Source organism: Trichoderma aggressivum (assembly GCF_033847375.1).
Source record: "Trichoderma aggressivum f. europaeum strain CBS 100526 chromosome Unknown scaffold_017, whole genome shotgun sequence".
NCBI lineage: Eukaryota > Fungi > Ascomycota > Sordariomycetes > Hypocreales > Hypocreaceae > Trichoderma > Trichoderma aggressivum.
In genome coordinates this window covers 427040-438066 of record NW_026946383.1, presented here as the reverse complement: position 1 = coordinate 438066, position 11027 = coordinate 427040, and the positions used below count along the sequence as shown (strand labels likewise).

Below are 11027 nucleotides of genomic sequence, written 5' to 3'. Positions count from 1 at the left end.
CTGTACCCAGATCATTTCACATCTAGATAGTAAAACCCCGATAGTAATCTAGAAATGATACACACCATTATGAAATAGATCTTCGGCACCGCTTCTCAATCAGCAAAAAGAATCGAGCAGCTTCCATCCAACTGCCGCGACCAATCCATCAGAAAGATCCCCCCGTCTTATATATTCCACGAACAAAGGCCACTGTTTGCTCCTTGCGGTATGGCCTCCCTCTACACTGATCTAGAATTCAAAGTTGCCGAACCCCCGTATGCTTGATCCAGCAAGGCCGTCAACAACAGCAACTCTTTACGCTGTGGATCTCGCTGAGCATCCACCCTTCTGGGCTTAGTTCTCTCGGCTGTTGCGTTTTGCTTGCCACTGTCATTGTGTAAGCCGGGTGGCAACATTTACCGCTTTTGAATAAACGCCTGCTCGGTATTCGGATGGCGGCTCTAGTTTCCCTTTTTCAAGGGTTGTGACGTGCTATTCTCGCTGCGTTTACTAATGATATACGGGCAGCCAGACTTTCACTCTGATTCCATATCAATGGACCAGAATGACACCTCCGGATGCATGTTTGTCAGATAAAGACAATAGAATATATATAATCAGTTGCTCTCTAGTCTCTGTAGAAACTTTTCAATTGAGTGTTGAATATCTTTGGCTTCTCTTTAAAGAGCAAACTCTTTGTGAACAATATCCTAGTTCATTGGGGATTGAAGCCGAAACCTTCACAATGCAAGCACATCGCCAGTATACCTCGTTGGGCAAACGCCTAGAAGCCCAGCTCCATCGAACTCGACAAAGAAATAACACGACTACACCGACACCGAACGAACCACCAGCGGATGTCGATTTAGAGGCAACATCTTCCAGCTCGACCGATATCGAAGAGAATGCATCGCAACTTGAGCCTACTGATAGGCCTCTCAGCAAGATTGGCACAAATCTTGCCGCAGCGCTTACAGGGATCGCGCATAGAGACCATCCAAACTCAAGTGACACCAAAGTTTTCGTCGTCGGTTTCGAAGGACCTAATGATCCCCTGAATCCGAGAAACTGGTCTCTCACCAAAAGGGTGTTTTGCACTCTAAATGTCGGCATCATTGCACTCGTGGTGGGTATGGCGGCATCTATCGACTCGGCAGTTATATCTCGGGCTGCACAAGAATTCGGTGTCAGCGAAGTTGCTGAGGCTCTTGCAACAGGCTTGGTAAGTTGTCATAACATTGAGGCTGAACTCAATTACAGATTTTGCTGACACTGTTCTTTTATTCAGTTCCTTGCTGGTTTTGGCTTTGGCGCTCTCATCGCTGGTCCCATGTCGGAAACGGTCGGCCGCAATCCCGTCTACTTCGGCTCCTTGGCGATATATATGCTATTCATCATGGGAGCCGGGTTATCGAAGAACTTGGGAGGACAATTAGTGTGTCGTTTCTTTGCTGGTTTCTTTGGAGAGTCACCATTGTCGACTGTTGGCGGATCCATCAGCGACTTGTGGGATCCAATGAACCGCTTGATTGCGTTTCCGATATTTGCAAGTAAGTAAATATGCTTATTGATATAAATCGAGATAGTCAAGTCTAACAATTGACACAGCTGCTGGACTAATGGGACCTATCATGGGACCAATCATTGGTGGCTGGATCTCCCAATCGCACGACGTATCGTGGCGGTGGACAGAATGGATCACCATCATCGTATCTGGAGCCCTTCTCATCTCGCTGCTCCTTTTCCAACCCGAAACCTATGAGCCAATCCTACTACAGTGGAAAGCGAGCCATCTACGTCGATTGACAGGAGATAAGCGCTATGTGTCCGCCGCAGAAATCCAGCATGTGACATTTAGTGCGCGCATGTTGACGGCTGTGAAGCGGCCATTCATCATGACAATTCAAGAACCAACTATTATGTTGTGGACAGGATATTTAACTGTTGTCTACCTGATGCTATTCGGGTTCCTCGACGGCTACACGTTCGTCTTTCAAAAGACGTATAACCTCTCGGACGGAATCACCGGTATCCTATTCATCGGCATCGGCGTTGGCCTCGTCTTATCTTCAGCAGCACTTACACCATTGCTATACGGATGGGCCAAGCAGGAATTCGCAAAGCTACAAGCCGAAAAGCCCGAAGAGAAAGCCCGCATCCCGCCCGAATTCTTCCTCTGGTACGCCCTCATCGGCGCCCCAGCCATCCCCATCTCCTTCTTCTGGATGGGCTGGACCGCATATCCTCATATCAGCATCTGGTCTCCTATCCTGGCCTCGGTGCTTTTCGGCTTCGGCATCTTCTCCGTCTTTGTGTCCACATACATGTATCTCATCGATACGTACGAAGTTTACGCTGCTAGCGCACTGACGATGATTACACTGGTGCGATATGTCGCTTCGGGAGGGATGATTGAGATATCGATTCCCATGTATACGAACCTAGGCATTCATTGGGCTTTGACTATGCTGGGTCTCATTGCGCTCGTGTTTACGACGGTGCCGTACGCTTTTTACAGATTTGGTCCCTGGATTCGGTCAAAGAGTCGGTTTGCAAAGACACAATAAGCGCGGGAAAAAAGAAGAAAGGAGGGGATTATCAGAGGGAAAAGCGATTTGAGAAGGGTATATTCATAAGGACGAGATTGTCACCTCATTGTTTGGGTAGATGAATTGTTTTAGAAGACTATTGGCTATATATATCGAGGTACTGCAGCGACACATGGAAAACTTGGACTCATGATTTATGAAGATGGCATAATTTACTACATATTGCCACTATTTTGTAGAATAGAATATATTCATAGTAAAACCCTTGTGTAAGCACGTGCTAGACATGGGTACTCATACGACATACAGCTGGCCTTGGATCTAACATTACGACAGCGATTCACAATGCCAACAGCGTTCAGACAGTCATTAACCGAGATGGCGACTAACCTTTTCCTCAAGTTCAACTTCATCTGTCTCTAATCATAAGTTTCCTCGTACTCTTCTTCGTACTCTTCCCTAGCCTCCGCCAACTCCTCATAGTCGCTGCTGCTTGCACTTGAAGAGCCCTCAACTTCCGCAAGGGCCTCCTCGTACTCTTCACGTGCCTCTTGAACAGATTCCCGATCGCTTTCAGACACGTAGTTGCCCTCTGCATCTCTTGAAGGAAGGATGCCTGGCACACCGCTCTCCTCGTAGGGATCATTGGAGTCGTTGTAGTTGGTCGTGTTGTACTCGTTGACAATGATGGTCTGTGACGGTGCCTGTTCATACTCGTAGCGCCTCTCTTCTTCTTCGCGGCGCCTCTCCTCTTCTTCGTCGCTGCTGTCGTCTTCCAGGGCGTGATGCAAGAGGGCACCGCCTACAAGACCGGCGGCAACACCACCGGCGGCACCAAGAAGCAAGCCACCCTTTCCAGATGACTTCTTCTTCTTCTCTTCGCCGTAGCCCTCACCGCGGCCCTCACCACCATAGCTCCCATGGCTACTATGGCCATACCCTCCTGCTGGAGCACCGTAGCCGGCGGGAGGTAGGGGTGGTGCGCCGTAAGAGGCCGAGGGAGAATGTCCCGAAGGGGGAGCTCCGTAGCCACCAGGCGTGGGCCCATAGGGCGCTGCTGGGGGATACGGCGAAGGGCCGCTGCCTCGTGATTCCTCGCTCGGGTAGCTCTCCATGGGAGGTCGCGGAGGGGCAATGTAGCCTGGAGCCTCCCACTGGGTGAATCCGGTCTCCGTGTTGGCATAGTACCATCGCTGGCGGCTCTGGTCAAAGAGAGGAATCCATCCTTGGGGGATAGGCGGCTTGTCAGAGGGAGGCTGATAGGTTGGCATAGGGGGAGAGGCGTGGTATTGCGCAGGAGGGCCTCCATCCTGGTTGGCCGAGTGGTAGCCATACCCGCCGTGCTCTCCTGACCCTGGAGCTGCAGTTAGACAAAGTTGCTACGAGAGTGAAGATTTTTGGGGGTTTGGGGGGTCATGGAACTTACCGGGGGGAGGAGGGGACTGGTAGGGCTGAGAGCCTCCTATTCCGAGGTTGCCAAACTGGCCCGAGAGGTTGTCAGCGTATGACATGATGGGAGTCAAATGGCGCAGATGCGGCGGTGTTTGTCGGGGGAATGGAATGGAATCAGGGTGAGCTGGTGAGAAGGACGTCAGGTCACAAGTCGCTGGACATTTATATGTGTTGGTTGCTGGAGGGAGCCAACAAAGAAGCTTGAGGCCTCGCAGGATGATGCAGAAGATGGTGGAAATTGGATGGATGTTGAGTTATCAAAGAGAAAAGGCTTGGCTGCAGGGTCGACGCGATCATGCACATGTACATGTAGGTAAGATAGTACTATAGGTAGACAGATGGGGCCTGCAGACAGCACGAGGCGCAGACAAAGCGGGTGATTTCAGGGGGGTGATTCAGTGCATGGCCGCCATAGTCACCTAAATCATATCCGTGACCTCCATGGACAGGCACTTGACTTGTACCATGAAAGAGGATCACACTGGCGGCCCGTGACAAAGGAACAAAGGAGCTTTGACGAGTAATACCGGCACGATGAATGTGGCTTGCTTTGTCCAATCAGTCACACGGGCCGTACCGAACGCGCCATTTTCATGACGCCGTTGGTTGACCGGGGCGATGAAGCAATAACGGGTTGAGATATGGAACAGTTGACTAGCATGGAGCAGTCCAATGCTTGGCTACATAATGTACCCAGTAAAATACAGACAGCTCAGTGCAGTTATAGGTGGCCAAGGGGACAAGACGGATCAATTTGATGGAGAATTCGCAGGTTGAGGCTCGGAGTTGAGGGCAGTTTGCGGTTGCTGTGTGGCGGGGCATGGAGGGGCTGCCGAGGGGCATTTCTTGTAGGGGGTCCATTAATGGATGTTTGTCACAGTGACAGTGAGGTTACAGTGAAGCTGATGAAAGATGATGCTGTCCATGGCTGGCTGGATGCAGTGATTGGAGGCCCCCCTCGAACCATATATGTACATGTATACTTGCTCTGCACAAGACATTTATCAACATCAAATGAGACATCAACATTGACTGCCAAGACCACATCTGTCGACATCTTGCATTATATCCGAACTGTTTTGACGTCCAGCAACATTGAGCCCGTTGCACTGCCACAGTTCGCTGCAAGTGTGGAGAGGCAGCCGCTAATCGCAGCGCCAAACGGCCTCGCCACGATGCAGCTACAGGCAGCTCTAGCGCCCTGTGGCCCGCCAAGCCGGACTCCGAATGGCGGTGCGCAGTTGGCGGGCCACAGGCTGACCGCAGGGCTCAAGAGTCTTGGCTGGGTGATTGATTACATACACTCGCGGCGACCAATTGATGACTGGACTGGACTGTCGATTATTAGTTCTACCTACCAGACATCTCTTTGTTCCCTTCAACAGCCAGACAAGACAGACAGACATCGCCACCAGCTGCTCCGGGCAGCGCTGTCGCATCTCGTCTTTTATTTTCTTCTTCTTTCTCTTCCGCTCCTCTCCCCTCCTGCTCTTCCACCTACCTATTCGCTCTCGATCGAACCCACAGCCATGTCCCAATACCCTGGCCAAGGCTACCACGGCGCTGGCCAGCACGGAGGAGGCTACGGATACGATAACAACAACTATCCTCCTCCCAACGGCCCGCCTCAAGGATACGGGGGAGGCTATGGCGGCGGCGGCGGCGGCGGCGGCGGTTACGGCCACGGCCCACCCGGAGGATACAACTCCCCTCCTCCGCCTCAACCTCAATACGGCGCTCCTCCGGGCGGTTACGGATCTCCAGCTCCTCCCCACGGAGGTTATGGCCCTCCCCAGCCTCAGTACGGTGGTCCTCCTTCTCATGGCGGCTACGGCTCTCATCAACCCCCGCCCCAGCATGGAGGATACGGACCGCCTCAGCCTCAATACGGTGGCCCTCCCCCGAGCCACTACGCACCTCCTGCAAACCACCCTCCCCCAGGTCTAGATGCCTACGGCTATCCTCTCAACCCTCCGACTGCCATGCACGCAAAGGCCGGCCCGCCGCCTCCCTCGGCCCCCCAGCAGTTTGGTCACGGTGCTCCGAGCGGCTACACCTTCCAGTACTCCAACTGCACGGGAAAGCGAAAGGCACTCTTGATTGGAATCAACTATTTCGGCACAAAGGCCGAGCTCAAGGGATGCATCAACGATGTCCACAACGTCTCGGCATTCTTGGTGGAGCGATATGGCTATAAGCGCGAGGACATGGTCATTCTGACAGACGACCAAAGCAACCCTGTCATGCGCCCAACCAAGGCCAACATCATCCGTGCCATGGGCTGGCTTGTCAATGGCGCCCAGCCCAACGATGCCCTGTTCCTTCACTATTCTGGTAAGTAGGATGTTGATGTTGTCTCAAGGGGGATTGTCAGCATGCTGACCGTGAATGTTTCCAGGACACGGCGGCCAAACCGAGGACAAGGACGGCGACGAAGACGACGGCTACGACGAAGTTATATACCCCGTTGACTTTGAGCAGGCTGGACACATTGTCGATGATGAGATCCATTTCCATGTTGTCAAGCCCCTGCAGCAGGGAGTGCGCCTAACAGCCATTTTCGACTCATGTCACTCGGCAACCGTCATGGATTTGCCCTATGTCTACTCCACCAAGGGTGTCCTCAAGGAGCCCAACTTGGCCAAGGAAGCTGGCCAGGGTCTCTTGGGCGCCATCTCCTCCTACGCCTCGGGTGACATGGCCGGCGTTGCGAGCAGCATCATGGGCTTCGCTAAGCAGGCATTCAGCGGCGACGGGGCTTACAAGAAGACTGTGGCCACACGCACATCAGCAGCAGACGTCATCATGTGGTCCGGCAGCAAAGATGACCAAACTTCGTATGTGGATTTGCTTGTTTTGTTGCGAGTTTCGGATGCTAACAGGAATCCACAGTGCCGACGCCACGATTGGAACGCAAGCTACTGGTGCCATGTCGTGGGCTTTCATTTCCGCTCTCAAGAAGAATCCCAAGCAGAGCTACGTCGAGCTGCTCAACAGTATCCGAGAAGTCCTCGAGACTAAGTATACTCAGAAGCCACAGCTGTCTTGCAGTCACCCTCTAGGTATGTCCTTTATTCGAATTTGATTGTCATGACTGCGTTCTAACACGATACTACAGATACCAATATTCTGTTTGTCATGTAAACTTAACAAAAAGAATGATATCCATTGAATACAAACTTTTGCATAATGTGAGACCCTATACTAGGTGTGTATGTAGAAACGGCTCCAACACTACGTCTGCTTCTTCTTGGATATCCAACTTTTAACAACGCTGTTGCTCCTTGGCCAAAACTCAATATTGATTGTTTGGCCCCGTCGATCCACGACAAGGCGAAATTTGTCTTCGTAGTGTGTTCCACAATATTCTGCCCTCGAGTGCCATAGAATCTCATCTCCATTCATCAGTCCTCCTTTCGCCGCCTCGGAATGCTCAACCACTCCGCTCACGATCTCCTCTGCGAGACTTGATTCGTCAAACCCCATATCCAATACTCGTTGCTCATCCGGGTAAATGCCATCAAAGGCCGTCTTCATATCTTCCAAGCCCATGATTTCACCACTTCTCATTCGGTGGAAGTGCTGCTCTGCAGCCTCTTCGCCAATCCAATCCCCCAGATACTTTAGCCAGTCTTTGATCTGAACTTTTTCGCCACGACGTCGACGGATGCTGATATCAGCTACGATTTCGTCGATTGGCCTAAGGATACCTGCGTTGCGAGCGACTGATGCTCGACGGGTGAAGCAGTCCATGCGGATCATGTAGATGCAGCTGCGCATTGCAATGGCTGCCTTTCCGTACCATGAGTCAAGCGGAATCTTGTCCATTGGGTAGGATACAAAGGGATTCGTAAAGTATGATGAGAGGTAGCTGTTGAGAGTGGCGCGGAAGTAGTCGGGGGAACGTTGGCCGAAGCGGAATGGGAGATAGATTGTGTAGATGTGAGATATTCCTGTGCTTCATTAGTAGATGCTGATGGGAGGGAGATAAGGGAGAGTTAACCATGAGTGAACCAATCGTTTGGCGTGCCATCGTCTTCAGGATCCAGAATGGCCCATGTAGCTATCAGGGAGGAATTGAAGAGCCGTACTAAATCCCAGTCATTCTCATCTTTACTGTCGTCGTCATAATCGATGAGGATCTCGCTCGCTACTTGAGTTGCTCGAAGGCCTCTAGGAACTTTACGCAAGAATATTTGGCGAGTAGCGCTCTCATCTTTGAAGAAAGCGCAAAGACGAGGAACCATATTGATAGTGAATTCTTTCATAGCTTCAAGGTTGCTCGGTAGTGTGCCCATCCAATGAATTCCACGAAGCCCTCCTCTAGATCCATCTTCATCAAGAGAAGGGCTTGGTAGATAGCTGCTGACTTTGCCAACCATGAAGACACATTCCGACAACTCTTTGATGGATGTTGCTTTTTTTAAGACGTTTCCTTCCCCAAAACTACTCAGCGTTCTGGTTTCATTCTTTTTCTGTGTTGACTGGAGATCCCACTCAATCGTCACATCCACCGCGGCAGTTTCTTCAACAGCTGGAAGGGGTATAAACGACGAGGCTATGCCAACAAACCCTTTCTCAATTCTCGCGTCCATCTGGTTCTCAAGACTAGAAGAAACTACATCTTGTGCGACCGGTACAGCATCATATTGGATCCTAAGATCCCCTTGTACAGGTCGATCCGCTTTCCACGCCAGAAACGGGTTCTCGAATAATTCATACTCGACAGAGATGGTGAGTGGCCCAAGGTCGTCATATGCCTCAATGTGACCAAATGTATTTTCGACATTTCCAACAATGGTTTGGAAGTAATGAGGTTCGTCTGATGGGCGGCCTCTGTTGAGGCCTCCGATGGTTAACTTGACGGCGATGCAAGCGATTTTCGTAGTTACAGCGTAGTAAATCGGCATGAGACTCATGCTTAATTGAATATTGCGTCTATCAGACATGATGGTTTATTTTGTAGAAGCTTTGAACAAGTTGCAAGAGAAGTGAATGAAGAATGAGGAATGAGGAATGTGTAAGGAGAAGGATTGGGGTTGAAGCTAGGCTGCATGTGTAGATAATTTGCTAGGGTTTAATATTCGAGCATTAGTGCGTGGTTGCCTATTATAAGAGGAGTATCGACTCACTACCTCAAGTAACATGGTTAATATGGATGAAGCAGAGAGAATGGGTGTTAACTATTAACCTGGTGACACGTTTATTTGAGAGAGTAGCCATTCAGCATCTCAGTAGCTGCATGAAATTTAGTCATGAGAACTGGAAAGCCGTTTGTTTACTACTACCTGCATCTACTGAAGTACATAATAAGCACCTAGTTCTTCAAGTATCTGCTACTATAGCTATATTTCTTGTGATATTTACTACTATATCTATATTTCTTGTGATATTTACTACTATATCTATATATATCCAGTATATGCTACTATAGTTATATATTTCTAGTGTTGACTACTATAACTCCATTCATGTAGTACTTGGTATCCTTTGCGACACGGGATGATAGATAGCAAAATTGAAATTTTAAATAGACGTTGAGTTATCTACTATATTATACTACAAGAATAGGGACACAGAGGTGCAGGTATGGAAGAACAAATGAAGACATCTTTATTCGTGACGATGAATTATGACTGCAGTAATAGTACAATGTTGGACAGAAGACTGACAATTGGATGAAAAGAAGAGTCCAAAAGTTGACAACACCAAAAGCCAGAGATCAAAACACCAAAACCCAAAACGCCAAAACGCCAAACCCTGCTAACCAGCCCGACGATTCCTTCTCCTTGTACATGCATAAGCATGATCCAGCATCTCCTCCTCCTCACCAGCAGCCACCACAAAGCCACAGTGACACCGGAAGTCCGCCAGACTCGTCGTGCACTTGTTCACCCGCTGTATGAGGTGCTGCTTGAGCCCGTACTTGTCAAAGAACTTGCCGCAGCGACACTTGACGTCCTCGTGTGGGTGGGCTCTCGAGGACCTGAGGTGCGTGTTGAGCGCGGACCTTTTGGGGAAGCGCTTTCCGCATTCGTGGCAGTGGTGTGCTCCGGGGTTGCTGGCGCTGGTGCTGGTGTTGGTGGCAGAGATCGTGTTGGAGATAGGGGGGGTGGTGGCGGAGGAGGAGGAGTCAGGAGGAGTGTTGGAAGCGCTGGAAGCGCTGGGAGTAGGAATGACAGTAGAGTCGGGAGCATGGGTGAAGGTATTGTCGGGAGCATGGATGAAGGTATTGTCGGGAGCAGGAATGAACGTGGTGCCGGGAGCAGGGACAAAGGTGATGTCGGGAGCAGAGGTGAAGATGGTGTCGAGAGGTGGCATGAGAGCCGTGTTGATGCCAGCCCCTTGATCCTGCTGATCAAATACCATCGGCCCAAGGAAATCATATTGGAACAAGTCCCACTGGGGTTGCTCATTGGTTGTTGCCGGCTGCTCATTGAAGTTGTAAGGAACCCCAACCTCAGGAAGGGAGCCATCTGGGTTCAGCATGTCCCATGACATGGTTGCCGAGTCTTCCTCTGCTGGCATGGTCGTCCAGTCTTGCTCCAATGGCATGTTGGTCCAGTCCTGTGAAGCCATATTGACCAAAAGTAGAATTGTCGTAGCTTGGATAGTGCAAGGTAGGAAGTGCCAGAAATAATTAAGCTGAATGTGGTTGTGGCGACTGAAGAGAGTCGAAAAGAGTTGAGATGAAGATTCTGGGACAAGGTGGTATCAAATTGATTGTGATACTGGAGCTTGGGTGAGTGATATGGGGGAAAATTAGGAAAGACGATTTGGGGGGGCAAGGCCCCTTTATATGAGATCTGGAAAGACGAGAATAAGCTCGATTGACTGGGCAACAGGCATAGATTGGTGTAAGTTTACAGAGATTTCTCCTACGAAAGATGGAATCAGCCACTGGAAAAGTCTGACTGCGTAAAGTAAACAATCGAGATCGATATAAGCTTCATCTCATATAAACTTCATAGATATAGCACATAGATACTGGTCGACGGTTGGGGTGGTTGCGTAAAGTAAACAATCGAGACCGATATAAACTTC

At 50.1% G+C, this 11027-nt stretch overlaps 5 protein-coding genes across 5 annotated transcripts; 2 read left to right on the top strand and 3 right to left on the bottom strand.

Annotated features, from left to right (window-relative positions):
- Positions 1-727: 727 nt before the first annotated feature.
- Positions 728-2549, top strand: Triagg1_5136 (uncharacterized protein; the record flags this gene model as incomplete). The annotated part of the gene is made up of 3 exons (XM_062899617.1): positions 728-1204; positions 1271-1532; positions 1591-2549. 3 exons carry the CDS (start codon positions 728-730, stop codon positions 2547-2549), a joined length of 1698 nt encoding a protein of 565 aa, XP_062755961.1.
- A 401-nt stretch (positions 2550-2950) lies between these two features.
- On the bottom strand, positions 2951-4042 carry Triagg1_5135 (uncharacterized protein; the record flags this gene model as incomplete). The annotated part of the gene is made up of 2 exons (XM_062899616.1): positions 2951-3885; positions 3958-4042. 2 exons carry the CDS (start codon positions 4040-4042, stop codon positions 2951-2953), a joined length of 1020 nt encoding a protein of 339 aa, XP_062755960.1.
- Positions 4043-4846: 804 nt separating this feature from the next.
- On the top strand, positions 4847-7127 carry Triagg1_5134 (uncharacterized protein; the record flags this gene model as incomplete). Its single annotated transcript, XM_062899615.1, has 4 exons — positions 4847-6317; positions 6382-6820; positions 6876-7045; positions 7102-7127. The coding sequence occupies 4 exons, from the start codon at positions 4847-4849 to the stop codon at positions 7125-7127; spliced, it is 2106 nt and encodes a 701-aa protein (XP_062755959.1).
- Positions 7128-7217: 90 nt separating this feature from the next.
- On the bottom strand, positions 7218-8932 carry Triagg1_5133 (uncharacterized protein; the record flags this gene model as incomplete). Its single annotated transcript, XM_062899614.1, has 2 exons — positions 7218-7936; positions 7987-8932. The coding sequence occupies 2 exons, from the start codon at positions 8930-8932 to the stop codon at positions 7218-7220; spliced, it is 1665 nt and encodes a 554-aa protein (XP_062755958.1).
- Positions 8933-9746: 814 nt separating this feature from the next.
- On the bottom strand, positions 9747-10562 carry Triagg1_5132 (uncharacterized protein; the record flags this gene model as incomplete). The annotated part of the gene is made up of 1 exon (XM_062899613.1): positions 9747-10562. One exon carries the CDS (start codon positions 10560-10562, stop codon positions 9747-9749), a length of 816 nt encoding a protein of 271 aa, XP_062755957.1.
- Between the last annotated feature and the right edge of the window lie 465 nt (positions 10563-11027).